Raw genomic sequence first — 27,148 nt, 5'->3', positions numbered from 1 at the left:
ATTTCCTCGTCTCACGGTTTCTAGGCATGGTTTGAGCAGTTTCCCCCTTGCTCCACTCCTTTCCCTGCTCCTTCGCTTTAGATCGGAGCAAAGGGCAATTTGGATTTTATCCAGATTGACGTTTGATCTGATTTAGCGCTAAAGAGCGGGTTTTCCACAAGTGACTATTATTTTTTTAAAAGGTATTTTTATTAGATTTTGTAGGCAATATATAAAGGTAATACAATAAAAAACCAAACAACAACAGCATTAACTCAGCAAGTGGGAAAGGTGACTCCACGAACCTAGCTGCTAGGTAGGAGGAAAATAGTAGGTAGGAGAGGCAGAGTATGTGAGCTGAGCTGGAAGCAGCCTGGAAGCTGGATACACAAGATACATGCTTGCTTTGTGCTGGATCCAAAGCTGCAACTAAAGGAGAAGCAAGATCTGTGGGGTGTTAACACTGGGAGCCCCTCCATCTTATGCTCAGGTTGTATATATGTGTAAATAAAACTGCTTTATATGTGTTATAACACTGTGACACCAGATGGCACTGTGGACTCCCATCTTTTGCCAATGTGATTTCCCACTTTGAGGTTTGCAACGTGTTTTCCCGAAACACTTTTTTGATGTGTCTAGATCCAGCCCATATATCCTAAAGACACCACAGTCTCCGCTGACCCTCATTCCAAAGAAACAGAACCCTGAATAAGAGTCTGGAACCCCTGGAGTCTCCCACCAATTGGCGATTTGGTGTGGCATGTAACACTATTTTGTGCAGCAAGGAAAAGGCCTCTTATTGCTCCTTCCCATCTTGCTGCTGCTGCTGTGAGGTGTGTTGAGCGGAAGGACTTTTCAGTTCTTCTGGAGATGAAAGGGACAGACAAATCCATGCACATGGAATCACATCTCTCTCTCTCTCTCTCTCTCTCTCTCTCTCTCTCTCTCTCTCTCTCTCTCTCACACACACACACACACACACACACACAGCTTTGCCAATTACCGTCCCAGGAACAGAGCAGGGCTCCCCTGTGAGCAAGAATGGGAAGCAATTGAGCAAGACGGATGCGTCACTGGAGCCAGATGTACGTGGAGAGCCTTAAGAAATGCCAGCCCGTTTCACGCATCAGTTTTCGCCCTATTTTATCTGCCCACACAGAGCCCAGGAAAACAGGATTGTTGCAGGCAGAAAGAAATGCATCCACCGCAGCCCCAGGTATGTCCTGGGAAGAGTAGCGAGATGGGTTCCTCTGCCCAAGACCGTCACCAGGACGAAAAGCTTTTGCTAGCTAGGTTTCCTGAAGTTACTTGTTCACACATGAATGTACATCCCTTGGTACATCATCTCTCAGTGACTGACTGCTGAACATATTAGGTGTCAGGTGAAAACATTTCTTTTCAGCCAGAGTTTTAAATACTGCAGCCTCCTTTAGGATGGGCAGGGAGTGTATATGAATGTTTTTTTAGCTTTTATTTTGTTTGATTTTGTACTGGTTTTAATTTTTGCATTGCATTGTAAGTGATTTGAGTTCACTTTTCTAAAAAAAACAAACACCCAATGATGATGATGATGATGATGATGATGATGATGGAAGAACAGGCAGTGTGATGAATGTAATTTATTCATGTCAATAACTTTTAAAAAAGATACCAAGTAATAAAAACTGCTGAAAGATTCAGGACAGACAAAAGGAAGTACTCCTTCATGCAGTGCATAGTTAAACTTTGGAACTCGCTGCCACAGGAGGCAGTGATGACCACCAACCTAGCTGGCTTTAAAAGATGACTGGACATATTTGTGAAGGAGAGGGCTCTCATAGGCTGCTAGCCATAATGGCTATGTTCTCCCTCCACTGTTGGTGGTAGTTTGCCTCTGAACACCAGTTGCTGAGGAGCACAAGAGGGGAGAGTGCCCTTGTGCTCAGGTCCCTTTGGGGCATCTGGTTGGCCACTGAAAGAACAGGATGCTGAACTAAATGGGCCTTTGGACCAATCCCGCAGGGCTTTCCTTATGTTCTTAAAAAGCCCATCTCTCTCTCTCTCTCTCTCTCTCTCTCTCTCTCTCCCCCCCCTCTCTCCCTCTCCCTCTCCCTCTCCCTCTCCCTGGTTGTCAGTAGATATTCCACCTTCTTTCCACTCCAAGGAGGCCCTGCCAAGCAGAGCCACTGTGAACCAACAAGGATGTGCCCATTAGCAGAAGTCATGTATCCTTCAGTGTGGCAAATGGAGCATGGTGGGCAGGTTCGGGTTGTACCACATTCCCCCTTGCAGGCTTTCATTTTCAATTTATTCGATATACATGTACACATGTGTTATAAGAATTCTATGAGCCTGTGACCTGTGACCTGGATTCAGGAATTGAATAACAAGAGTGGCCAGGATGCCCAGGTAACCAACCAAGCAACCTAGCAAACAAGAGAAATAAGCAACGCACTCTGATTTCTGTTGTAGTCCGCCCCTCCTGTGATGTATGTATGTATGAGGCATTGGGGGAGGTGGTCCTGGGATACACCCCTTCTGCGATGTAGGTATGATGTTTCTGGGGGTGTTCTGGAGTTTGAGGGTGGGCAATATAAAAAGTCTATATAAGGGTGGGCACACCTTTGTTCTGGGTCCCCCCTTCCTCCTGTGTATGTGTAGGGGAGGACCCTGTTGCAACAGCTTTAATAAAGATCAGGTTTCCTAGCTGCTTTGCTTCTCAATATTCTCTGGTTGGTTTTCTCCTACCGATGGAGAACCTACAAAAGGACTCTAGATGAGCTCTTGGGTACCCCATAAAGGAAAAGGAGCAGTTTTTTCTCATAACATGCAAACCTGCAAACCCTCCCCCCCTTTTTTTTACTCATGGCTGATTTTGCCATAAAATAAACGTCTCCTCTGAATGATTTTCTGCCCCCTTCTTGCAAACAGAGGAGTCAGCATATTGCACAGGCCCATCATAAAAACGGCATATAAATCTGCCGGGAAATGTGGTTTAGCAGGAGTATTTGTGTAGGGATGCAATCGGTCCCTTGTGGGCAATTGATAATAAAAAGAGAACCTCAGCCAGAGTAGAGAAGCCAGAGTCCCAGAGCCCCTGTTTTCTGTGCCCATGTTATTGAGTTGCTCTCCTGAATATGGTGGGTGGATGCCTTCATTTTATTTTTATTTAATTCCTTAAAAAAAACAAAAGCAAAGATTAGCCCAGCTCTCCACCACCCCTTTGCCCAGCCGCCCACTATTTTCTTTGCAATGAAAGGCGGCCTGCAGAGAAGTCTGCATGGAAACTCTGAGGTCTGGACGCTGTTTCTGATCACAAATCATTCATGTAAAATGTCTGTGGGTTTTGCATTCTAATGCAAGTTCCCCCTTTTCTCTCTCCCCCACAGCTAGCAGCCAGCAAGGCCACAGGTGGGGTAGGATTTGCATATGACCCAACAGACTTCAGGACAGAAATGCAGATTTCTGTGATTTGAGGTTTATATACCCATTTATACAAGCTCAGCATGGGAAGGAAGGTTCACAGTGTCGACACTCCAGTGGATCCTGCTCCCATTAGGTTTCTTGGGGGACGAGCAAGGATTATTTTTATTTAATTCAGTGGAATTTGCTGCCAAGGATTGTGGTGGAGTCTCCTTCTTTGGAGGTCTTTAAGCAGAGGCTTGACAGCCATATGTCAGGAATGCTTTGATGGTGTTTCCTGCTTGGCAGGGGGTTGGACTGGATGGCCCTTGTGGTCTCTTCCAACTCTATGATTCTATTCTATGATTCTATGATTCTTATCAAGAGCAAGTCAAGCCTCTTGTTATGTCTCTCTCAGGCCCAGTTTCAAGGCTGCCCTGCAAACAGGAGGCATTTTGATGACATCGCCTCCAGAAAGTGAGGGAAGAATAAAAATATACTTCCCCTTCCAGAAGAATCTCCAGCTATTTAGTTTCTGTGGCAACACATCACTTGTACTTGACCATCTCTTTGGTTATGCAAAGGCCCATTCTCCCAAACAAAAAGATTGTGACATCCAAGTTAAGTTTGTCAAGGCCATTGAACCAATTTTTACCAAGAGAGTCACAGTGTTCTTGGTGGGGGATATTTAATCTAACACCAATTTAATTACAGTACAAACAGCTGCCAGCCCCATGTGCGTAGCTGGGATTCATGTTAGAAGTGGGCAGGACACCCACTTGCCATCATCCTCTGTCTGGCTCTATCTAGCATATTCAGAATGAAATGTCTCAACAACAGTTGTTTTAAATTACAGTCGTACCTTGCATCCCAAACGCCTTGGTACTTGGATGTTTTGGCTCCTGAACGCTGGAAACCCGGAAGTGAGTGTTCCGGTTTGTGAACGTTCTTTGGAACCCGAACGTCTGATGGGGCTTCTGCGGCTTCTGATTGGCTGCAGGAGCTTCCTGCAGCCAATCAGAAGCCACACTTTGGTTTTGGAAGTCGAACGGACTTCCGGAATGGATTCCATTCGACTTCCATGGTATGACTGTACAGTACTTTCTTTTGACCCCAAGTGTTCAGAAAAATCTTTCCACTTTTAGTTAAGTATTTTCTTTATGCACTTGATGGGGGGTGCCCCCCTGGCTACTTCTATGAGCCACAGAAACCAGCTGTTCTTGTGATTTTTCTGCCATGGTATATGAGGCCTCTGAACTAAGAAGACAGGGCAGGATGGATCCCTTGGCCGGAAGAGACTGTGGCCAAGGTTGGCTAACTTGACCAAAAGCAGAGAAGGCCCCCGCTTTGTTCTGTGGCTCACAAAGGGAGATGTTGGTACTTCCTTGGAAAGTTTGGCACAGCTGGACAGAATTTGATTTGTGCTAGCAGCACCCATCAAAGTCCAGCCCTGGCAGCTGCTTGCAATGAGAATATGGGAAGAACAGGTAAAAGTGGCAGGCAAGATGTGCTGTCTGACCTGGTTTCTGCATCCCCTGCTTTTTTGGGGGGGTGGGGGAAATCACAATCTGCTTCTGCAGAAGAATTGCTTCTTATGCTGTGAAAGTAGCAGTGAAAATCCCTGGTTGGAAGCAAAATCTCCTTCCAATTATTCATACATCTGCTGATAGAGCCACATGAATTCTCTCTCAAGGAGGGATATTTTGGATGGTGAGGTGCTGGCTCCCTCTGGTGGCGAAGAAAATTAATGTTGGCAGAGGGAGGAGGGCTAAAACACACCTTGAACGTTTTTACATTTTGAGCAGGTGGAAAGGGGCACAGGGAAGTAATAATTTAATTTTAAACAGGTCTTAAAGCCTCAGTTTTTCAAAAAGATAGTATTTTGAGGGGGACCGATTGATAAATTTTAATTGTATATAATGCTGGTAATGTGCACTTTGAATACTTAAATGTTTATTTTATTCTGGAATTCGTGGATTTGTATTGTAAATGGTTGCAAACCACTTTTGGAGGCATTTGTGCTTAAAAAGTCTATTTAAAATGTATTTTGCATTTATATGGCACTTTCAAATGTCCAAAGTGTTTCACATCCAGTGCCTTGCTGCCATCACTTGTTATCCATCTCTATTTTCCCTGTATTACAGAGAGGAAGGCTGAGGCTGCAGGCTGGGAGGGGAGGTTTGGCCCAGGCCACTTGGTGCTGTCACAGCTAAGGAAAGACTTGAACCAGGCACTTTCCTGATCTGCCTCCCAGTGTCTTACTCAGGACGCTGTGCCAGCGCTGGGCAAATAGATGCAGATAAGCTGGAAACATGAAATTGTCTTTGGGTGGTAGTAGGCGTTTCCCAATAGTGATGTATGGAAGTGAGAGCTAACCATAAAGAAGGCTGATCGCCGAAGAATTGATGCTTTTGAATTATGGTGCTGGAGGAGACTCTTGAGAGAGTCCCATGGACTGCAAGAAGATCAAACCTATCCATTCTGAAGGAAATCAGCCCTGAGTGCTCACTGGAAGGACAGATCCTGAAGCTGAGGCTCCAATACTTTGGCCACCTCATGAGAAGAGAAGACTCCCTGGAAAGACACAGAGAGCAGGGCCTTAGAGTGGCAATATTGGGGGCGGGGGCTCTCAAATGAGCCAGTCATGCATGTGTGAGCTCGGAGTGTCTTCTGTGGCATTGCAAGGAATTCTGGGACGGGTTGCGCTACGCAGCTGGCAAAAGCATCCCGAGTCAGCCCAACTGCTGTTCCTCACCCTGAACTGAACATGTTCAGATGGTGTTTCCTGCTTGGCAGGGGGTTGGACTGGATGGCCCTTGTGGTCTCTTCCAACTCTATGATTCTATGTTCTTCTGCCCCTAAGGAGCCTGGTCAGCTGAGCTTTCCCCACTGTCCTTTCCCATTGCAATCGTGACTCTGCAGGAGACATTCCCTTCTCCTCCTCCTTGCATACAGTTGCAAGAGAGAAGAGAAAGGGCCAGAACCCAGGTGTGTGTGTGTGCGTGTGTAGAGGGATCCAGATTGGGATCACAGCAGGGAACAAAGTGTTCAAGCCCCCTCTCCTCCCCATGCTGACCTCCCTCCCAATCCAGACAACTGCCTTTCATGCTGGCTATTTCAGAAAAGAAAGGTCTTTTTATTCAATGGTAAACTACATGATGAACCACAATGTGTTGTTTGGCCCATTCAAACACAAAGGAAGGGTTGATTCACAAAGCATCTCTAGGACAGCAGTTAACAAAAAAAATTTCTAATGACCACTTGAAAATTGCTGGGGGTCTTGGTGAACTATTCCACAAATGTTCCCCCCCCCCCACAAATCAAAATGCCTACTTAACTCACGCATAACTTGCAGCCTTAACATCTCAGTCCAGGATGGCCCCCGGGGATGCTGCTTAAAAGTGCTCCTTGAAGAACTGGAAGTTGAACTGCTCACAATGAGCTTTGATGACCTTGGCAAGAGCTGGAGAGCCACAGAAGAAGACGTGGACCTTGCCTTTGTTTTCTTTCGCTAGTTTCTGAAAAAGCTGGGGGTACCGGGAAGAGATACAAGACAGAATTCTAACAACTCTCTTTTCAAGTTTCAGAAGAAGGTAATGGCCTCACCTTGGGCTCCCCCGATACATCTCAAATGCATTAAAAAAAATATTGCATTTTTATTCTGCCCTTCCTCCAAAGGTTCCGCCCGCACCCATTTTATTTTCACAACAAGCTCTGTGGGGTCAGTTAGGCTGAGGCTGCCTGGCCCAAGGGAACCCACTGAGCAGGTTGAGCAGGCATTTGAACCTGAGGTCCCTCCCCTGTACCAGCGCTTGTCCACACTTCTGCTTGTCTGGTGCCTAGAAAGCATGCATCCGAGAAGTTTTCCGCTTTCCCAGCACTGCCTGAGTGATTTTCCATTTGCCCCACCACTTTACCAGGGAAAACCCACCAACCCACAGAAAACCCGATAGATGTTTCTTCTGATTCAGATTTATGGGCTCTCGAATCAGAAGATTCTGCGACAAGCAGAAGTATGGATGAGCCCAGAGTCCCCGAAATACTGACCTAGAATCTGTTCTTTAAAAGCAGCTCACACCACAGCCACAAAGATGCTTGGGAATCAGTCTTCCCAACCTGGTACCAGGCAGCTGTTTTGGTGTCAGGGACTGGTGAGAGCTGCAGCTCAAATACGTACATGGGGCACTGGGTTTTGGGGGTGGGAAGCTGTTGTAAACTGTGTTAAAAGTAGCTTTGTGAAGTCTACCTTGTTCCAATCTGGGCGCCCCGGCTGGGTTCTTGTCTTGAGGCCCGTGATGGAGTCTTTCTTCTCCTTTTTGGCTAGGAGATCTAACGCCATCTGCAGGCCAATAGCCTTCATGTCATTCTTGCCGAGCGCAGAGGTCATGTACAAGTGCATCTCCAAGAAGCAGTCTGCACATCAGAAAGAACATGGAAAGATAGGTGAAGCGTGGGGGTTGTGGGTTCAGGTGTTTGTGACCCTCCCCTCAATCCACCAGCTGCATAGGAACAGAGGAAACTGCTTTATATGGACCGAGACCCTTGGGTCCATCTAGTTCAGTATTGTCTACACTGACTGGCAGCAGTGGCTCTCCAGGGCTTCAGGAAACCTCTCCCAGCCCTGCCTGGAGATGCCATCGGGGACTGCAAAGCAGGGGTTCTTCTATTGAGCTACAGCCTCTTCCCATCTTTGGCCCTCATGAGATGTGGCTCAACACGGGCATGGCAACAAATACAGTCATACCTTGGGTTGCATCCACTGCGGGTTGCATTCTTTCAGGATACAAACGTGGCGGACCCGGAAGTGCTTACTTCTGGGTTCCGCCACGCATGCACGCACAGAAGCATTCTGCACACTTCACGCATGCGCAGAAGCGTTTTGCGTGCTTTCATGCATGTGCAGAAGCGCTCTATCATGCTTTCATGCATGTGTTCTATTGCCGCTCTGGTTGCGGACTTTTCGGGGTGCGAATGGCACCCCGGAACGGATTGGGTCTGCAACCCGAAGTACCACTGTATGTGCATAAAGCTCCTCCACATAAGAGGTGGGTGAGGTCCTGGTAATAATAATAATAATAATAATAATAATAATAATAATAATACGTACATGCATACATATGGTACATGCCCCGACCATCTGGCTGGGTTTCCCCAGCCACTCTGGGCAGCTCCCAACAGAATATTAAAAACAGGATAAAACATCAAGCATTAAAATCTTCCCTAAACAGGGCTGCCTTCAGATGCCTTCTAAAAGTCAGGTAGTTGTTTATTTCCTTGACATCTGGCGGGAGGGCATTCCACAGGGCGGGCGCCACTACCGAGAAGGCCCTCTGTCTGGTTCCCTGTAACCTCACTTCTCGCAGTGAGGGAACCGCCAGAAGGCCCTCAGCGCTAGACCTCAGTGTCCGGGCTGAACAATGGGGGTGGAGACGCTCTTTCAGGTCTACTGGGCCAAGGTCATTTAGGGCTTTAAAGGTCAGCACCAACACTGAATTGTGCTCAGAAACATACTGGGAGCCAATGTAGGTCTTTCAGGACCAATGTTATATGGTCTCGGCGGCCGCTCCCAATCACCAGTCTAGCTGCCGCATTCCAGATTAACTGTTGTTTCTGGGTCACCTTCAAAGGCAGCTCCACATAGAGTGCATTGCAGTAGTCCAAGCAGGAGATAACTAGAGCATGCGCCACTTCGGTAGGCCCAGGATCTAACCGCATGTAGAGAAGTTCTGTGCTGGTACATTGGTACACACATAGAGGACCACCTCATGCATGCTGAACATGCTGGTGGCATGGCTGCCAGGAGCATTGGCGGTGGCAGGCAGTGGGCATACCTTGCGCAGCCCCCCCCCACTCCACCCAATGATCCATCACACATTTCTCTGAAATCATATTGAGAGATCAACTGAAACATGGTAGGTTTTTTAACATTAATTTCAACAAGGAAAAGCCTGGATGTTAGAATGGAGAAATTCTGTGTTTTGAGCCAGTTCAGGTTTTCTGGCACCCCACTAAGAGAAAGGGAGAGAGGGGGGGAGGGTGCTGGGGGTGTAGAATGGTTCATGTGTGAATTCAGTCCAGTTTTCCCATCAAAATATATCCAACCTACAGTTTAAGCACTTTGGAAGCATCAGGGGGCACCATTCTGGTTCATCCTCTTGAGGATGGTGTTCAGTTTGGGTCACAGTTAAACAAAGACAAGGACAAAAATTGGTCACCTACTGCTAGGGTCTTCTTCGGCCTGATTGATTTCCAGCTGGGTCAGCAGGCTTACAAACCATTCAAATGATTTTTGGTCTCTGTTGATCCAGATAAAGTCAACCTAAAGACAAGAAGGTTTTACTTACTGCTACTGCTGTTCATTGTTTTTGTAGCAAAAAATGCTTTTCTGCACAAACATCCAAGCCACAGCTGAGGACGTCACCTCACCTTCAGGAGCTTCATGTTTTCCTGGCTAGAAGAGGTTTGCTTTCGCATACGGTGTCTAGAAAGGAGGAAAAATTATAGGGTATCTTTTGAGGTGAGCAGAGAATTGCCAGCCTCTCTAAGCAGCTGGCATTAACAAATACAACCAGGAATGGCTGTTGCTTATTACTTGGAAAGTTCAATGGTGATTTTTAAAAAGTGGCAACCATTTTTAAAAGTTGCGTGTATTGATTTACAAGAAGTAGACAAGGTTTTGAATCATACTGCCTTTTTGACAGTAGACCTGGGAAACCTCAGGCTAGGAGAGGGTTTGGGGTGGGATGCAGACCTCCAAGAACCAAAGGCAGATCCATGAAGATTCTCAGTAAGCCACACTTCCTCCCCAGAGCTACACTTCCTGAATGTTTAGGAAAGGCTGGAATGTGTCCTTGATACTCCCTCTTGCTAACTTGGATGAAGACTGTAGAGATGCACCATCTGTGGTGACCTCTGGCTTTTGGGGGGGGGGCTGGAATTTAATCTGCTGTACAAGGGTACAGACACACCCGCTTTTGCCCTGACCCTTAGGGGGTACCCATATGAGAATATAGCTCTCAGACTGAAAAGGTTTCCTCACCCTTGCAGAAGATGTTGATCAAATAAAAGATTGCACATTCTAAAACTAGTTTTGGAAAGGGGGGGGGAATGCAGGTTCTGCAACTTTGACAAAAGAATTGATTCTAATCTGCAGCAGACCAACCTGAACATGATGCTTTGCAAAATGGAGGCAAAGGGTGTAATCCCAATTCCTGCTCCTATCAGAACAGCATGCTCTGATGTGAAGATCCTTCGCGTGGGAGTCCCATAAGGACCATCGATGTAACACTAGGGAGGTAACGGCACGACACTCATTTGATCCTGTTCGTGGTAAATCTGTTACGTTACCATTTGTCCTCGGAGACCGCAGAGGAGTTAACTGAGCTTTCAGTGAACAATCTTCTTAGTTAGTGATAAGGAAGAATTCACAACTGTGGGAGTTCAGAACACTGGCCTGCATTTGGGCCTGGCTTGCCTAGCGATTCACCACCCCCCTGCTATTGCCACTAGCCGCCACTTTCCCTCCCTTCTGGGATGCCTCTATGTGGCCATCGCTTTTCTTGTCGGTTGCTGTCTTGCTGCCAACTTTTCTCTCGGAAGGGCTTCTTCCCTGCATGATCCCAGCCCATCAGGGATTGTGTAACAAACATGATGTCACCACAGCACCAGATATAGCCTATTTATTTAGATTTGGCTACGTGACAGAACAGAGGGCAAGCAAAGCTTTCACTTTCCTCTCACTCTGGGAGAGAGAGAGATTTAAACTGCATCAAAAGTGAGGGGACATCTTTTTAAGAGGGGGGACATTGTCCCAAAGCCCTCTCCCACATTTTAGCTTAGCATCACCTCCTGGCACACGCTAAGAAAACTGTGGTGTTGGAGGTGCTAATATGCTTCTGTCTCTGTCCAGGGCACATTCCCACCTCTTTTCCCCTCAACTGCCTACCTGCTTTCTCCTGATACCTGGTTGCTCCCTCCTGCACCCCCACCCCCCAAAATAGGGCCTCCTTATGTCTCTGGGGAAGAGATGTTTCTATACTCTGTACAGAACCTGTACAGAGCCTGCTTGTGGGTGCTCAGGGCATTTCATAGAGCAGCAGCAGATCTTACCTTGATGTTACAGAGTCTCTGATTCTCAATAAGCCTGCCAGGAATCTGTTAACAAATATGTTCTTGTTAGCAAAAGCTCCACCATAGCCCATTAGAAAGAAGAGCCCTATTTAGGGGTGGGTGGCTCTGTAAATTATTGTTTCTTTTGCTTTCTCATTTTCCCCTTTCTCTTTTTTATTATTATTATTTAACAAAGAATAAGGAAACATATGTTAAAGGACAGAAAAAGCACACCAACAATATACCCTGCCAGTTCACAGTGCTGATGTTCCCTAATGACTGTGCAAGTTTCCTTAAGAGGGCAATTCACCTGCAAGTCTGAAACCAGCACTGTAAGGAGAGATGAAAGAAGCTGAACTTTTTTCATTCAAAATAAAAAAATTCCTTCAGTAGCACCTTAAAGACCAACTAAGTTTTTATTTTGGTATGAGCTTTCGTGTGCATGCACACTTTTTTCATTCAGAAACAGAGGAATAGGGCTGTGAGTTTAGTGCTATATAGATGCTGGCCTGGAAGCACAAGGGGACTGGTGAAAATTTTCATGTCTGTCTTAGGAGTCTGTTTGCTTCCGCTCTGTTCTCCTTGCACATTTGTCAAGATTCAAGAAAGGACCTAAGCCTCCTGTAGCCTCACTCCTGAAGGAAACTAAACCCTGCCGCACAGCCTCTGGATTCCTTGCCATATAGCAAGAGCTGAAGTATGCCTTTCGGTGCAGGAGAGGGGCAGGTCTATCAAGGATGGAATGTATACATATTTGCCAGGAGAAGCAAGACCTTTCCTCTTCTGGGTTGTGTGTTCCCCTCCTTGCACTGGCTGGCTGCTCCGACACTCGCAGTCTCCCAGCTGGGATGCCTGATGGGCATGTAAGATAAGATCTCAACCATCTCGTCGGAACTGCTGGCCACAGGCTGGTCCAGGTCAGAGGAGCCAAAGAGACATTTCTGGAACAAAAGTTCATGGTGAGCTGCAGGATCTGACCTGCGGCCCTCTTGGCCTTGCTTCAGCTCTGTGTTGCTGTCCACAACTTGACAAGGGCTGGGTGAGTCCGTGATGGGTTGTGCTCAGTATTCTGCCCACACAAATTGTAACCCCCCTCCCCACAAAAGACCTTGCTCCATATGGAAATGATTTCTCTAAAAATGAATGTCCAAGCATGCACAGAGCCTCAGCTTTGCCTCTACCCCCACCCCATAACCCCCCAGTACCGTCTGCATCCAGTGCAATGCCAAAGAATTTAACTTAGAATCAACCCATTAAGATTTTAAAAATGCTATAGAAGACCCCACAATCATGGTTACTGAGTTGTTTTAATAGCAAACCTGCACCCATTTCTGGGACCTGTTTTTCTTCTTTGCCTTTCTGTCCAGCCATTCGGACCTGTGGCCACGACACTCCTGTTGATTCCAGAAGTATTCATATAGCCTGTTGGTCCACTGTCCCAGGGACCGTATATGCAGCCAGATGGTCCCTTTGGAGAGAAAGCAGAAGGTTACCCAGTGAGGAACACAAGCATCCTTAGCAGTCCTTGTTAAACTGAGTCAAGAGCCAGGAGCTAACACACCTCATAGCAAGAAGCAGTTCAAGGCCACCTTTCCCAAATTAAGAGGCAGGAACTCACCACTTACTTACAGCAGCCTCAGGGATGATGTGTCAAGGTTTGGGTGGGCTGGAGACACCAGGAAAGGGATTCTACCTGAAACGTGCTGAGCCTGATCTGAGCTTTGCAAGCCTTTTGGAATATTGCAAACTTGATTTTTGAAAAAAAGGAGGAACAGGACCAATGTTAATTCCATAGCACATACAGACCAATGGGAATATCAAGCCTGGGTCACAAGAAGGGGATTAGGGAGAGAAGTGACTTTATCAATGTTTCTACAGAGAGAAATCCATTGCAGCATTGACGGGGGTTGCTTCACTATATCTGCACAGCCCTGAGTTGCTGCTCTGGGACAATAGCATGGGACTCTTTCTTCCTGGCATGACAGACAGTGGGACCAGACAGATTACATATCAAGGTTTTTACACCCTTTATGCCATCCTTTGCCAACCTGATACCCTCCAGATGTTTTCAACTATAGCGTCTGGCTGGGACTGATAGGAGGACTTGGCATAAGTGCTGGTTTTAACCTACAAAGCCTTAAATGGCTCAGGACCGCAATACCTCAAGGACCACCTCTTTGCATATGAACCTACCCAGACCCTGAGATCATCCTCTGAGGCCCTCCTTCATGTGCCGCCTCCTCAAGAGGTCCGGAGGGTGGCAACACAAGAACGGGCCTTCTCTGCAGTGGCTCCCCATCTTCGGAATGCTCTCCCCAGAGAAGTTCACCTTCATTCACCTTTAGGCGCCAGGCAAAAACGTTCCTTTTAACCAGGCATTTTGTTGATCAGTTTACATCCTATGCCCTTTAAAAATGTGGGGTTTTTTTGGGTGGGGGGAGGGTATTGGGTTGCTGTTTTTATTTTTATTAAGTATTTTGTGGTTTTATATCTTGATTTTATTCTGTGAACTGCCTTGAGACCCCCAGGCATAGGGCAGTATATAAATTCAATAAATAATAATAATAATAATAATAATAATAATAATAACACAAGAATACCCTGGCTGCTGGATCAAACCAGTGGATCCATCTAATCCAATGCCTTGTCCTCACAGTGGCCAATCAGGTGCCTCAATGGGAAACACGCAAACAGGACCTGAGTGCAACCATTCCCACGACACCTGCAGGGTGCCAGGTTGGTGTGGGTTGACTGATGCCCTTGCCTTTAAACCCCAGCCCAGGCTGCTTTCTGGTTGGCTTGGGATCTACCTGCTTGCTCTGGAGCACTGCTGATGGTGAATGGATGCCATTCATACTTGGCTATGACTGGAATATTCAGGTACACGTAGTCACCAGGTTTGTAGTGGAAAAACGGAGGTCTCTTGATCACCAGATGAGTTACCTGGATCAAAAAGAGCAAGATGGGGCACATGTGAAGAGGGGAAATGCTGTCAACTAAGGCAACATCTTGTTTGCATATGACCTGGAAGAACAATGCCCAGCTCATAGGAGGCTTCTAGATGGTCACTATTTAGCGGGTTGGGATTCTGTCGCATGTCAGCAAATTCAGGTTACACAATGAGGCTGTGCATGTTCTATGCCAGGGGTGGCCAACTCCCAAGAGACTGCGATCTACTTACAGAGTTAAAAACTGGCAGTGACCTACTCCCTTTTTTGGGGTTCAGGTCAAAGTTGTTGTGCTTTTTGTGGGTGCAGGGGGGAAAATTGAGCTTTTTTAAGGGGAGCCAAAGTTGTTGAGCTTCTTTGAGGGGAGCCAGTGATCTGCCAGTGATCTACCACAGATGTCCAGTGATCTACTGGTAGGTCACGATCTACCTGCTGGACGTGCCTGTTCTATGCAAATCCATTCAACAATAATTCTATTCAGAATGTTTGTTATTATGAGGAACAATTGAGGGAGTTAGGTACATTTAGGCTGGAGAAGAGAAGGATGAGAGGTGATATGAGTGCCCTCTTCAAATATCTGAACAGGCATTCACATGAAAGATGGAGCAGCTTGTTTTCGCCTGCACTACAAGGTACGACCTGACACCAAGCGATTCAAATGTCCATAAAGGAGATTCCGATTAAACCTTAGAAAGAACTTTCTGACGGCAATAGCTGTTTGACAGTGAAATGTACTACCTTGGAAGGTGGTGAACTCTCCTTCATTTGAGGATTTTAAACAGAGGATGGATGGCTATCTGTCGGGGATTCTTGAGCTGTGATTCCTGCATTGCAGGGGGTTGGACTAGAGATGACCCTTGGAGTCCACTCCAACGCTGCAATTCTAGGATGCTATGAATTTCTTGGGTAAGGAAATTGATGTTAAAAATGCACGGAAAACTCTGGGATTGACACAGCATCCTATAAAACTCCCTGAAACAAATCAGAATGATTTGTAAGCTCGGGGAAATCAAATCAGATGCTCAAGCCACTTCCACCTCTACTCTGTTCGGAAAATTAGGTATTTTCACACATTTCCCCGTTTAATTCACCATTGTTTGGGAAGCAAACCTTTGAGGGCAAGAGGTTGATTTCTACTATGTACAGTCCTCCAACGTGTGACATGGCAACACCGAAGATCTTCTCTAAGAGGAAAAGAAATCCAGGCACCACAAACCACTTCCAAAAATTAGGACCGTGGACAATTAGCAAAGCCCAAATGAAGATGTAAGAAAGGTGAGTCCAGTAGAAGACCTGCTGGCGACAAAGAAGAGCATATTCCTTTTTCAAGAGAGCAAGGAGGTGTTTTGAATGATTAAGGGCTTGTCTACACTTCTGCTTGTCCCACCACTTCTCCCTGGGAAAACCCGCTGTGTACCACTGAATCAGTTCAAATGTCAATCTTTTTTTTTCTGTGGGTTGAAGTTTCCACTGGACAAGAGGAAATGTGGGTGAGCCCAAAGTTAAAATCAGATGAAGGGCACATCAATAATTTAAAATAAATAAAGCTCAAAAGAGATTACTGACACTTGGAGTTGCTTGACTTGAAAGGCAAATGGCCTTGGCCCTGTATACCTGAAGGAGCGTCTCCACCCCCATTGTTCTGCCCGGACACTGAGGTCCAGCTCCGAGGGCCTTCTGGCGGTTCTCTCCCTGCGAGAAGTGAGGTTACAGGGAACCAGGCAGAGGGCCTTCTCGGTAGTGGCACCCGCCCTGTGGAACGCCCTCCTGTCAGATGTCAAGGAAATAAACAACTATCTGACTTTTAGAAGACATCTGAAGGCAGCCCTGTTTAGGGAACTTGTTTGATGTTTTATTGTGTTTTTAATATTCTGTTGGGAGCTGCCCTGAGTGGCTGGAGAAACCCAGCCAGATGGGCGAGGTATAAATTATTATTATTATTATTTGACGTTAGCAACAGAAAGGAGGAGGAAGTCAAGTACATCACCTCAAAATGGCCACCCTTGCGGACAAAAGTGCTAGAGCACACCAGCATGAGGGCGATGAGGAGCTGCAGCACGAGACCTGTGAGGGAGGCAGTTCCATAAATCCAGCCAATCCCAGGCCGGGTGGTGAAGAGGTATTCCCAAAGCTGATAAGTGCCTTTGATCTGAGACATTCTCACTACAGGGGGGAGAGAAAGACCTCCACTCAGAGAATTCAAGTCGTGCAGTGGACTAGCACCGCAATAACGGCATTCTGTGTTATGATATGAACCGTGAAGCTCTAAGACAGCCTTCGCCAAACTTGCATCATCCAGATGAGAGTTGGACTACAACTCCCATAAACCCCTGGCATGTTGGAGCAGACAGTATGTCTGTTTGTGTAGGCAGGGAATGTAGGGAGTGCACACACTTTCTTCAAGCAGATAGCACTTTTTGTATGGGAACATCCTGATCCGTTCTGCCCACATCAAAGCATGTGAGCAAGGAGCAAGGTGTTGGAGAAGGACCAGAGCATGTCTCTTTTAGACCTTTAAACAATTCCATTTTAAACAACTGTCCAGATATGCACTAAAGCACATTTTAGAGCGTGCAGAAGGGGCTCAGAGACATGCCCGAGCCTTGACACCGCTCTGGTCGAGGGTCAGCAGATGAGGGGCTCAGCGAGACGTCGGAGCCCAGGCGCCGCCCCAGCCAGCAAGAGGGGAGACCTTGCCTTCCGGCGCCCGAATTGAGGCACGCACCCACACGTAGGGCGAAGGGGCGGCGTTTTGGGGTGCCCAGGCTTTTATGCTGCCCGAAAAGCAGATGGAAGCCATTGCTGGGTTCTGAAAGTGACTAGGCGGTCATGTTTTCTAATGTCTCTGCACTGTAAATAGTATGCACAATAAAACTCTTAAAGACAACACAGACTGGAGCGTCGTTCCTCGAGAGTAGCCGCAACAACCCCCTGACAACTGCTATAGCACAGTTGCTTCAAAAACTTGAAGCAGATGTTTCAAAGAGTTTTAGAGCAACTTGGAAGATTGGAGTAGGCGAACGAGGTGATAAAATGATACCATCCAGAAATGCCAGAGCAGGCAGCCTTTAGAAACAAAACACAACGATACATTAATGTATGCAATAAAAAAATACACAAATTCTGATTTACGCACTATTGCGTGTGAATATTTCAGATTTCAAAAATAGGTGTTTTAGCGCAAATTAAAATCCTGATTAAGGGGGGGGGAGCAACATGCTGATAAAATGACACCATGGGCAAAGGCAGTAGTTCAAGTGTGCCTATGTGGATATGCATGGCAATAGGCATCACTGCACAAGTAAAAACCACACTTCTTTTTTTAAAAAAAGGAAGGGAGAAATTAGTGCTAAGTCATTTACACCTGTGGAGATTGTGCTATTGGACTCTTTAAAAAAGTCAATTTTTCTGTAGCCTATAAAAAGATGCAAGCACCACAGGGAAAACACAGGAGAGCGGCCCATGGGTGGCTAAAATCATTGTTATGTCCTTATGGTGGAAGTGGAAAGTCCACAGAGCCCCCAGGCCTACCTGTTACTTCATTTTTTTTATAATAATTTTTATTAATTTTGTAAAGACAAAACATACAACACATACAAAATAAGCCCAGTCCCTTCATTTTCCCTCCCCCCACAAGGCCACTTCTGCCACCAGTGATACCCATGGGCATTGGGAAACAAAGGGGTCCATTTTAAGCTGGGTTTGACCTCCCCCCTCCCTCCTCCCCCCCTGCCACTGAGAGGACATAGGCGGAGGATCTCTGGGGTTTGGTCTATCCCCCAGCTAATTCTTCAATATCACTTTGCTTAACAACAAAACAACAGATAGGGAAAAAAAAGAAAAAACATGAAAAAAGAAAAAGGGAAAAGAAAAATATATAAATTCAATATCTTATTCTCATCACAGTTTGTTTGCGGCTTCCCCGGTTCTCTTCCTCCTGGATTTCTTAACTTCTTCAATTAATTATGGCGGGTTTTCTGTTCTAATTCAAAATCTTATTCTTATCATATTAACTTAATCCTCCTCCTTCTTCATGCTGCCCCCCTCTGAGTCCCCTCCTGCCACTAGGGTAACTCGAGGGGTTCAGCAGTCAAAAGGTTCCATTTTTGTGTCTGGGTTTCCTTCCACCCCTCTCCCCCCAAAACACCCCCTGCCACTGGGTGCAGTGAGGCCTACCTGTTACTTCAAAGGAGGCATGGTAGGATTGAAAGGCCATATATATACCGGGTATATAATATATTTAAAAATAATTAGAACACTGTCACTTACCAAAGTTGGCCACATGGGCCCCTGTGTGAATCGCTGTTAGAACCGCCACTGCATAGCCCATTAGCTGGTGCAGAATGACATTCTGGTCTAGAGGCAGAAGCCTGGCTAACCAGGTAGCCCGCAACCAGGTCAAACATCGGCGCAACATCAGCACCTTCAAGGGGTGAGAAAATAGCTGTAGAAGTTAGTTGAAGAGCCATGTGTTTGTACCAGCCATGCTTCTAAAAGGACAGTGCTCCACAAGCATATGAAATGGATTTATACTGAGTCAAAGGTTTAGTCCTTCTAGCACAGGCTTCCTCAACCTCGGCCCTCCAGATGTTTTTGACCCACAACTCCCATGCTCCCTAGGTAGCAGGACCAGTGGTCAGGAATGATGGGAATTGTAGTCTTGAAACATCTGGAGGGTCGAGGTTGAGGAAGCCTGTTCTAGCTGTATAGCCTGATTGGTTGTGGCTCTTCGCAGCATATGGGCTTTTTTTTCTAGAAAAAGAGATGATAGAACTTGTTGAGCTTCTTTTAGGGGAGCACCCACCACACTACCCCCACACTACACCACACCAATTGCCGTGCCACCCCTGGACGCAACCTCCATCATGCAACACAAAGTGGTGTGCCAAAGTGTCGCAAAGCTACAGAGGTGACGCAATGCACCAAAGAGGTGACAAAAGTCAGTCCTGGTGAGTTCTGGCTGAAAAAAGAATAGCCTGTGTACTTTCCCAGACATTTAGAGATGGCTGGGGATTGAATCTATGCATGCAAAGCTTGTGTTCCATTTCTTGGCTATGAGCATCTTCTGGAGCCTGGACAAAATCAAGGATGGCTGCCAAGGATGCTTGTTAATTGGGCATTGTCAGATACAGAATGCTGGGCTAGGCGAATCTATTTATTTCAAACATTCAAAGCACCCCTAAGCAGCAACATTCGAGATTTGACGACAGAAATCAATAAGGGGGCCTGCAACAAAGTGTTCCTTTCCACAGTTCTGGTGGTGGTGGTATGGAATGGAGTATCATGGTGGCTGAGCCAGCCATGCCCTTCTCCAAGACACTCCATTGCATCCCCCAACCTTTTCTTCTTTTGTTTTTGTTTTTCCAATTAACACTCAACTTATTGAGTATCTTCAGTCCTCAATGGGTTAAAAAAATATTTTAAAGACTTCTTGTACTTTTGTAAACCTTGAGCATGGCCAATATTGCCCTCCTGTTTCTCAGTAGCCCTACTGTGGCTCAGATCTTGCTGGTACTCACCGCCCGAGTTACTTATTGGAGGCCATGGGTTTTTATTAGCCTTAGAGGAGCAGCATAGAATACAAACAGAGAGAATTAACTTGTTCTTGTGCCGTCTTTTCGCTGGACCTCTGTTCTGACCCACCACGGCCACTTCTGTACGCTTAACACATTCACTACATAATGAATTCATCGCGTTACTCACCACTATAAATGCACAGTTGAAGTTCAGGCACTGACCGCAACCTTTGGCCAACATGATCCAGGGGCCAGAGTCAACATGCTTCAAGGCCGCAAAGGTGAAGAGGAGGATGTTCACGCACAGGTAGCTGCCCAGGAAGAGAAGCTTGCTCCTGTTGTTATGCCAATAGGCTGGGCGCAGGTAGCGTGGTGCATGGCTCTTCCTGAGAGCAGTGGGGGGCTTTAACCAGCTTGCAGCACTGCGAGAGGGGAGAGAGAGACCCAGAGAGAAGAGACCATGAAGCATGTCAGGAAATAATAATAATAATAATAATAATAATAATAATAATAATAATAATAATATATTTATACCCTGCCCATCTGGTTGGGTTTCCCCAGCCACTCTGGGCGGCTCCCAATAGAATATTAAAAACACAATAAATACATCAAACATTAAAAACCTTCCTAAACAGGGCTGCCTTCAGATGTTTTCTAAAAGTCAGGTATTTGTTTATTTCCTTAACATCTGATAGCAAGTTGTACCACAGGGCAGGTGCCACTACCGAGAAGGCCCTCTCCCTGGTGTTAGGGGGTGAAACTTACTTTTTGCAAATTTCTTCAGCGAGCAGTCTTAAAAATATGGTTTGGTTTGTGAGAAATACAAATCTGCTATTATTGATGTGACTGGACAATGTGCAACTTGGTAAGTCTATGCCTGATGAACAAGCACATAAACTGCTTTGGGCTACATAGCTTGCATAACCCTGAGCTCATCAGCAGTGTACTGTATATTATTATACAATGGCAGCTGCTGCCTACTGGGGCTGGTAGGGTAATGGATGGGACAGAGGGCAGGACTAGAAACCACAGGAGAGAGGGCTCTTGCGTTCAAATCCTGCTTGCAGATTTCCCACAGGCATCAGGTTGATAGCTGTGAGAATCAGGATGCTGGACCAGACGGGCCCCTGGCCTGATCCAACAGGCTCTTCTATGTTGCTAAATATATGTACCAAGAAATAGACCTGATATTGGGTGGGCAAAATTAATGTTCACATAATCCTACTTCTACCACAATGTTTTGCTTTCCCACAAGCTCTTTAGAGAGGACATCTGAGAACATTCCCCCCTCTGTTTGAAAGCACATGACTCCCTCCACCCCAAGAATTCCAAGAACTGTAGTTTACCCCCTCAGAAGCTACACTTCCCAGCATCCTTAACAAACTACGGTTCCCAGGATTCTTTGGGGGAAGCAGCCATGTGCTTTCAATGTATGGTGTGACACAACCACTGTTGTTGAGTTGTTTTCTTCAACCTCCGAGCATGACTGATTGCCATTTGGGGGTTAGGAAATAGTTTCTCCCAGGGGCAGATTGGCAGGTGAACTGGAAAAGCACAGAGGGAAACGTACTTTCCCAAATAGCATGTGGCTTGGCTCCCTTGCATGAGTTATCTGTGGCTACTGTTCTGAAAGCTTTGTTACACAGTGGCAGCTGAACTGTGGCTTACTGGAAACAAGATTATGTGGGCTGAGAATGGCTAGTGGGTGGATGTTTCTGCCTTGGGTGAGGCAGCTCAGGCCAGTGTACAATTCAATATGTATTCAAATACTGGAGCATGATAGTTCTGGGGTCTGGCTTCTGTGAACAGCATGTGCTTCTAGCCTCAGTGATCACACAGAGCCACCTGCTGGTTCACTCGAGTACCAGAGGACTGTTATCACATATGGAAAGATTTCAGAAGATGCAGGATCTGCTCGATGGACCCTCTTGCTGCAGCCTGTCGTGTTTCTTTTAGACCAGAGAAGCCCCCGTCTGTGATGCCCAAGGATCGCTTGACAAGTAAAGCACCAACTGGACAGCAGACCCCAGATTTGGCATGACTTAGTCCTTGCCAGGAAGCTCAACACAAAGAAAAGTCCATTGGACTTTGTCTAAGCCCTGTGGAATTCTCAAGTAAAGCGATAGGTAAAGGTTGGTTCTGCCTTGGCTCCTCTCTGGAACTGACATTCTTTTCTTCCAGATGTAGGTTTTATTATATTTCAGGCAGATATTTCAGATTCAGCTTTTCCATGTGTGTGATCGGTTGACTCGCGAGCTTCCACACCAGGCATCCCCAAACTGCGGCCCTCCAGATGTTTTGGCCTACAACTCCCATGATCCCTAGCTAACAGGACCAGTGGTCAGGGAAGATGGGAATTGTAGTCCAAAACATCTGGAGGGCCGAAGTTTGGGGATGCCTGTTCCACACATCCCTATTTCTTTAACCGTGACATTCACTGCTATTTTGTCATTTGCCATCCACAGAATGGAAGATGGTAGGACGTGCTCTACAGGGAGCTGGCTTTAGGCACCAGGTCCATTGGCAGACCACCTCTGTGTTACAATGTCTGCAAATGTGACATGAAAGCTGGCAACATCAACGCTGCCTCGTGGGAATCCTTTGAGGACGACTGCAGTGCCTGGAGACAGATCATGCATCCTTAGCAGCAACCAGAGGAGGAATGACAGCTGGGCGGAGAGCAGAGAGAAGAAACGCCACGGTGCATCTGCAGCAGCAAAGCCAGATGCCTTCATCTGCCCCAGTTGCAACAAAACATGTCTCTCCCATATTGGTCTCTATAGCCACAGGACTGCCATGTTCCAGTGCAGCCCAGCCGGGGTTGAGTCCCAGCTGGCTTAAGCAGGGTTGCAGGTGTATTGCGGTCTGGACAAACCAAGGTCAAGCAGTTTAGGTCCAAAATATGATCCAGGGGCCAGGTCAGGCAGCAGTCTAACATTTAGCATGACAGGGAGTTTAGGCATGGTATAAAGAGAAGGAACTAGACTCAGGAGCAAGGAGCCAGAGACCTGTGTTGCTTCCAGCAACTAGAAGGCTCAATAGGATGACCTTACATACTTTGGCATCCTAGACAATACCCTGGCAACCATTTCTGGTACTGAATGAGTTTCAGGGATGCCTTAAAAGAGGATTCCTTACCCACAGAGCCCAAAGATGCATGCTATGCACTTTGGCTTGGAACTGGAGCTTCTGGTGCCGGCATTCTCCTCTTACAGCTCCAGCAGGTGTCAACCCAGAGGACCCCTATAGGGGAACCTGCCTGCTCCTCAAGGTCATTGATCTGTGGGGTGTCTGGTTTGTCTTCCAATGACTCCACATCTGGCACCAGGTCATGGATAGGCATGACACTACTTTGGAAAAAGAAACTGACACAGAGGCTATAGCTCAGAGGGGCTATTCATTGCTAATTTCCCTCTAGCTTTCTCTCAGAAGCCAGCAACAAAACAGGCTGAACCTGCAAGGACAAAACACTCAAATCGTGATGCCGAGAATCCATGGTAAATGGGACTTGCTCATGAGTAAGCAAAGGACGGTCTTGGCCACAGGAGAGGTTACTGCTAGATAATATGGTGCTATGCTAAGTTTTAATTTTGGTTCTGGTTAATTGCAGAAAAGCAACACCCCAGCAGTGCTAGAGGGCTCCTGCGTGGAAGCAGCTAGAGACAAAGATACAGCCCTTCTCTTTTTCCAAAGGGAGTTTTCTCCTTCCGACCACTGATCCTTGGTAAATTCCAGAGGGACAGCTGCTCTAGTTTTTTTCTGCAACCAAATCAGCAAGAGAGACTTGGGGCACCTTTAAAAGATGGGAACCGATTTATCACGGCATCATTCGTTGGGCAGAACCCACAGCCAAGCACATCTGACGAAACAGGCTCTCATCCATGAAAGCATCTGCGGGAATAAATGCGTTAATCTTTAGGGTGCCACAAGATGCTTGGGCTGTTTTTCATCTGCTAAGGAAACCGAAGTCCTCTCTGCCCCAGTGTTGCAAGCCGCAGCAAATTTCCGCCGCAATGACAGCTGACAGCAGCGGCAGCAGGCTCAAGAGTTCCAATTACGCAGAGCTGAAACATAGCAGGGGAATGCAGCTCATCCCCAAGAGAATGCAGGCAGCTGTGGCTGAGGGAAAAGGGTGCAACTTTCCTTCAAAGAGGCTCCCAGAGCGAGTTTCTTAGCCTAGGAAGCAAGCAGGGGCGGGTAATTATTTCTAAACCCCAGGTGCTGCTGGCAAGAACATTTCAAGGTGTCAAAGGCGGAAATATTTCTTAGGCAGCCAATGAAAATGACTTGTCTAGGCTGAGTCAATGGTTCAAAGCAGCCTTACCCAACCTGGTGCCCTCCAGCTGCTTGCAGCTACAACTCTCATGAGCCCCAGCCACCCAGCCTGCAGAGATGGCAACTGAAACCTGACACCACCACCTTCTTTCTGCTCCTGCTGCGCTGCTGCTGGTATTTCCCAGGCTCTTTGGCCCAAGCTTTTGGTCTGATGGGTGCACAGCTTTCTAAAACTAGAGATGATGGTGTTTCCTGCTTGGCAGGGGGTTGGACTGGATGGCCGTTGGGGCCCATCCACTTCCAACTCTATGATTCTATGAAATTAAGAAAAGCGGGGTGTGTCAGGCCCAGGCCCAGCATAATTTTAGGCAGCTGGTAAAAAAAAAAGTTCCTGTTTTAAGAAAGCCTTCTCTTTCTCTTATTTCTCTTTGATGTTTGTTTGCGATGGCTGTTTTGGAATTTGTTACAGTAGTTTTGGTGTTTTGTGTTAATCTCATGCTTGGTGTTTTAACAGGGATTCTTATATATGTCAATATCATTGTGTTGGTTGGATTTGCTACCGGCCTCGAGTTTCTTTTGAAAATTAGGCGGGATGTAAATTTTTTTAAAAATAAAAAAGTGTTGCTTTGGTGGGATGGATCCTCCTGTAAGTGGCAGAAAGAATCGTAAGGCGGAGCTGAGGATGAGAGAGCTCCGCTGCCGCCTTACTCCTGCTGCAGGACAGTGCAGCAGCATTTTCAGGGGGGGAATTTGAGGTTACAGGATACAGAGAGGGTTAGGACAGTCTTCCCCAACCTGGTGCTCTCCAGCTGTTTTAATGCCACAACTCCCATGGACGCCAGCCAGCATGACTCTATGATGCCAGGAGTGGTGGGAATTGTCCAAAACATCTGGAGGGCATTGGGTGTGTTGAGAAAAGTTGGATTTGGAGGTGGAAGAGGAAATACCTTATGGTTAAGTTCTCCATGACCTCTGGGAAGCGCTCCAGCTCCTCCCTGAGCTCCTCAAAGGTGATGGACCCACTGTTGTCAGAGTCAGCCGACTCGAAAAGGGCTAGCGTGAGGTCATCTAACTTCTTCTCTGGCAAAGATATTGAACTCTCCTTCAAGCATGACTCCAAGACCGTGCGCAATTCTTCAGGTTCAATGGACCCACTGCCTACAGTGGAAGAGGATCTCCAGTCGGCATCAAATAAATTAATCTGCAACAGGCCAGATTTAAGGCAGTTGGAGCCTCTAGAATGGATTACCGCAACACAGGCCCATGCAGAGCTAGTCTGAGGCCCAGAGAGGCATGGGGTGTTCTCTCCTTCCTGTTGCCGTCTGTTCACCTGTCATTTCCAGGTGTGCAAGGAGAAGCAGAAGCAGTGGTGTGAATGGGCAGTGGTGACAGAGGCAAGCAGGAGGGGACACTCGGGAAGTGGACCCACTGAGGGCATTTTGCCCAACAACGACGACACACTCACACACACAAATATGAAATCACTGCTAACTATAATATTCTTGCCTCTTAAAAAAACCCTGAGGACTTTTTCATAACCTTTTTTTTTTGCACTGAAGCAACAACCAACACAATGGATTTGGACATGCTGGGCTAGCCTTGTAAATGCTCTAACATATTTCATAGCCCATGATTTGATACACTTTCTGAAGACTTATTTCAGGATACAGTGAGATGCAATCAAGTTATGCTGGCACTAAAACAGAAGTAAAGTTCTGCACCAAAATGAAAGCTACTTTTATGTCTGTTACAACAACATTACTGATCTGATAAGAAAACATTGCTGCAGTCATTTACCATTCCATGTGAATGGGCCAAGCCAGGAGCATTGGTAGTTATTGCCCTAAGGTGCCAATGCTGGGTAGAACAATGATCTTGTTTTGACAAAATGCAAGTGAACAAGGGTGCTGTTTTGGAATTTTACCATCCACATCATAAACTTGGAAGAGGAACCGGAGTTTGTCTGTTTCACTTCCATGTACCAGCAGCTTCAAGGCCTCCAGCAGCTCGTCCAAACTGATGGTGCCACTTCCATCCAAGTCAAACAAAGCAAAGAAACGCTCAGCGAAAAAGGACTATAGGAGAGGGCGAAAATGTTTGCAAAGTCAACTGGGGGGCGGGGGTTAATCCAGTAATGGAAATCAGACACACACACCCTCCAATTTCTCACTAGTCTTTATTTAGACCTTGCTTCAATATTATGGGAATAGAAGCAATTGAGTACTTGAAATATTAGTGAACTGGGGACTTTCAGATAAAAGGAGATCTGGCTGGTAATTAAAAACCGGCTCAGAAAAACCGCCCCCCCCACTCTGACCTAGCCCCAAATCCCCCAATTGTCAATATTCCCTTTCTTATTCAGTCCCTACTGATACCAGCATTCTCCCGCCACCCTGCAATGAGGTTTCCTCCTCCCTACCCTTCATTCTCTGTCACTCTTTGCCTGCACTGCTGATTTTGCTCTTTGGCACCCTCTTTCTCTGCCAATGATCTCCTAGTCTCCATCAGCCACCTTTCTTCTGCACACCACCCCCAATTAAGCATCTCCAGGTACACATGTGCAAATCTGTATGAACAAATTCCCTCCCAAAGAAGGGGCGAAGCCAAATATCTTCATAATATTTCCTCACACAGGGGCCGTTCTAAGCAAAAACATTGTTGCATTGTCATAATCCTCAGCCCAATTGGGTTTCCTACCCCATTTGACAAAACTTGCCTCCTTCACCTTGAGAGCAGCTTTGAATTCGTCCAGGTCGATCTCTTTATCTTCCCCGGCGATACTTTCAAACTGTTTGGCTACCCACTCGAGCCACTTTGTGTCATCATCTAAGTTCATGATGCTAAGAAATTGGAAACCAGCAGGACCTTTAATTTTTTTTTTTTTTGCAGTCAACTTTGGGCTGATTGTTAAGATTTCTGATCTGAACTTTGCATTGTAAA

The 27,148-nt window shown here is 46.5% G+C and overlaps 1 protein-coding gene across 1 annotated transcript; it reads right to left on the bottom strand.

The window, feature by feature from the left end:
* Positions 1-6,707: 6,707 nt before the first annotated feature.
* On the bottom strand, positions 6,708-27,148 carry NOX5 (NADPH oxidase 5). The gene is made up of 15 exons (XM_035131716.2): positions 26,925-27,148; positions 26,133-26,283; positions 25,156-25,366; positions 20,121-20,355; positions 18,687-18,840; positions 16,405-16,580; positions 15,528-15,710; positions 14,280-14,412; positions 12,789-12,937; positions 11,470-11,514; positions 10,523-10,647; positions 9,787-9,841; positions 9,580-9,679; positions 7,607-7,773; positions 6,708-6,887 (listed from the first exon to the last, which is right to left on the bottom strand). The coding sequence occupies exons 1-15, from the start codon at positions 27,042-27,044 to the stop codon at positions 6,756-6,758; spliced, it is 2,136 nt and encodes a 711-aa protein (XP_034987607.2). The 5' UTR covers positions 27,045-27,148; the 3' UTR covers positions 6,708-6,755.

This window comes from Zootoca vivipara, chromosome 14, assembly GCF_963506605.1.
Source record: "Zootoca vivipara chromosome 14, rZooViv1.1, whole genome shotgun sequence".
Classification (NCBI taxonomy): Eukaryota; Metazoa; Chordata; class Lepidosauria; order Squamata; family Lacertidae; genus Zootoca; species Zootoca vivipara.
Note: the sequence above shows the minus strand (reverse complement) of the source record. Positions and strands in the feature narration are given on the sequence as shown.

Excerpts from the sequence above, each read along its gene's own strand:
- NOX5 (XM_035131716.2), bottom strand. The coding sequence starts at position 27,044 with ATGAACTTAGATGATGACACAAAGTGGCTCGAGTGGGTAGCCAAACAG. Across the intron at positions 26,284-26,924 it reads CTGCTCTCAAGGTGAAGGAG|TCCTTTTTCGCTGAGCGTTT; the intron begins GCAAGTTTTGTC and ends CCTCTCCTATAG. Across the intron at positions 12,938-14,279 it reads CAGTGCTCCAGAGCAAGCAG|GGACCATCTGGCTGCATATA; the intron begins GTAGATCCCAAG and ends TTCTCTCCAAAG.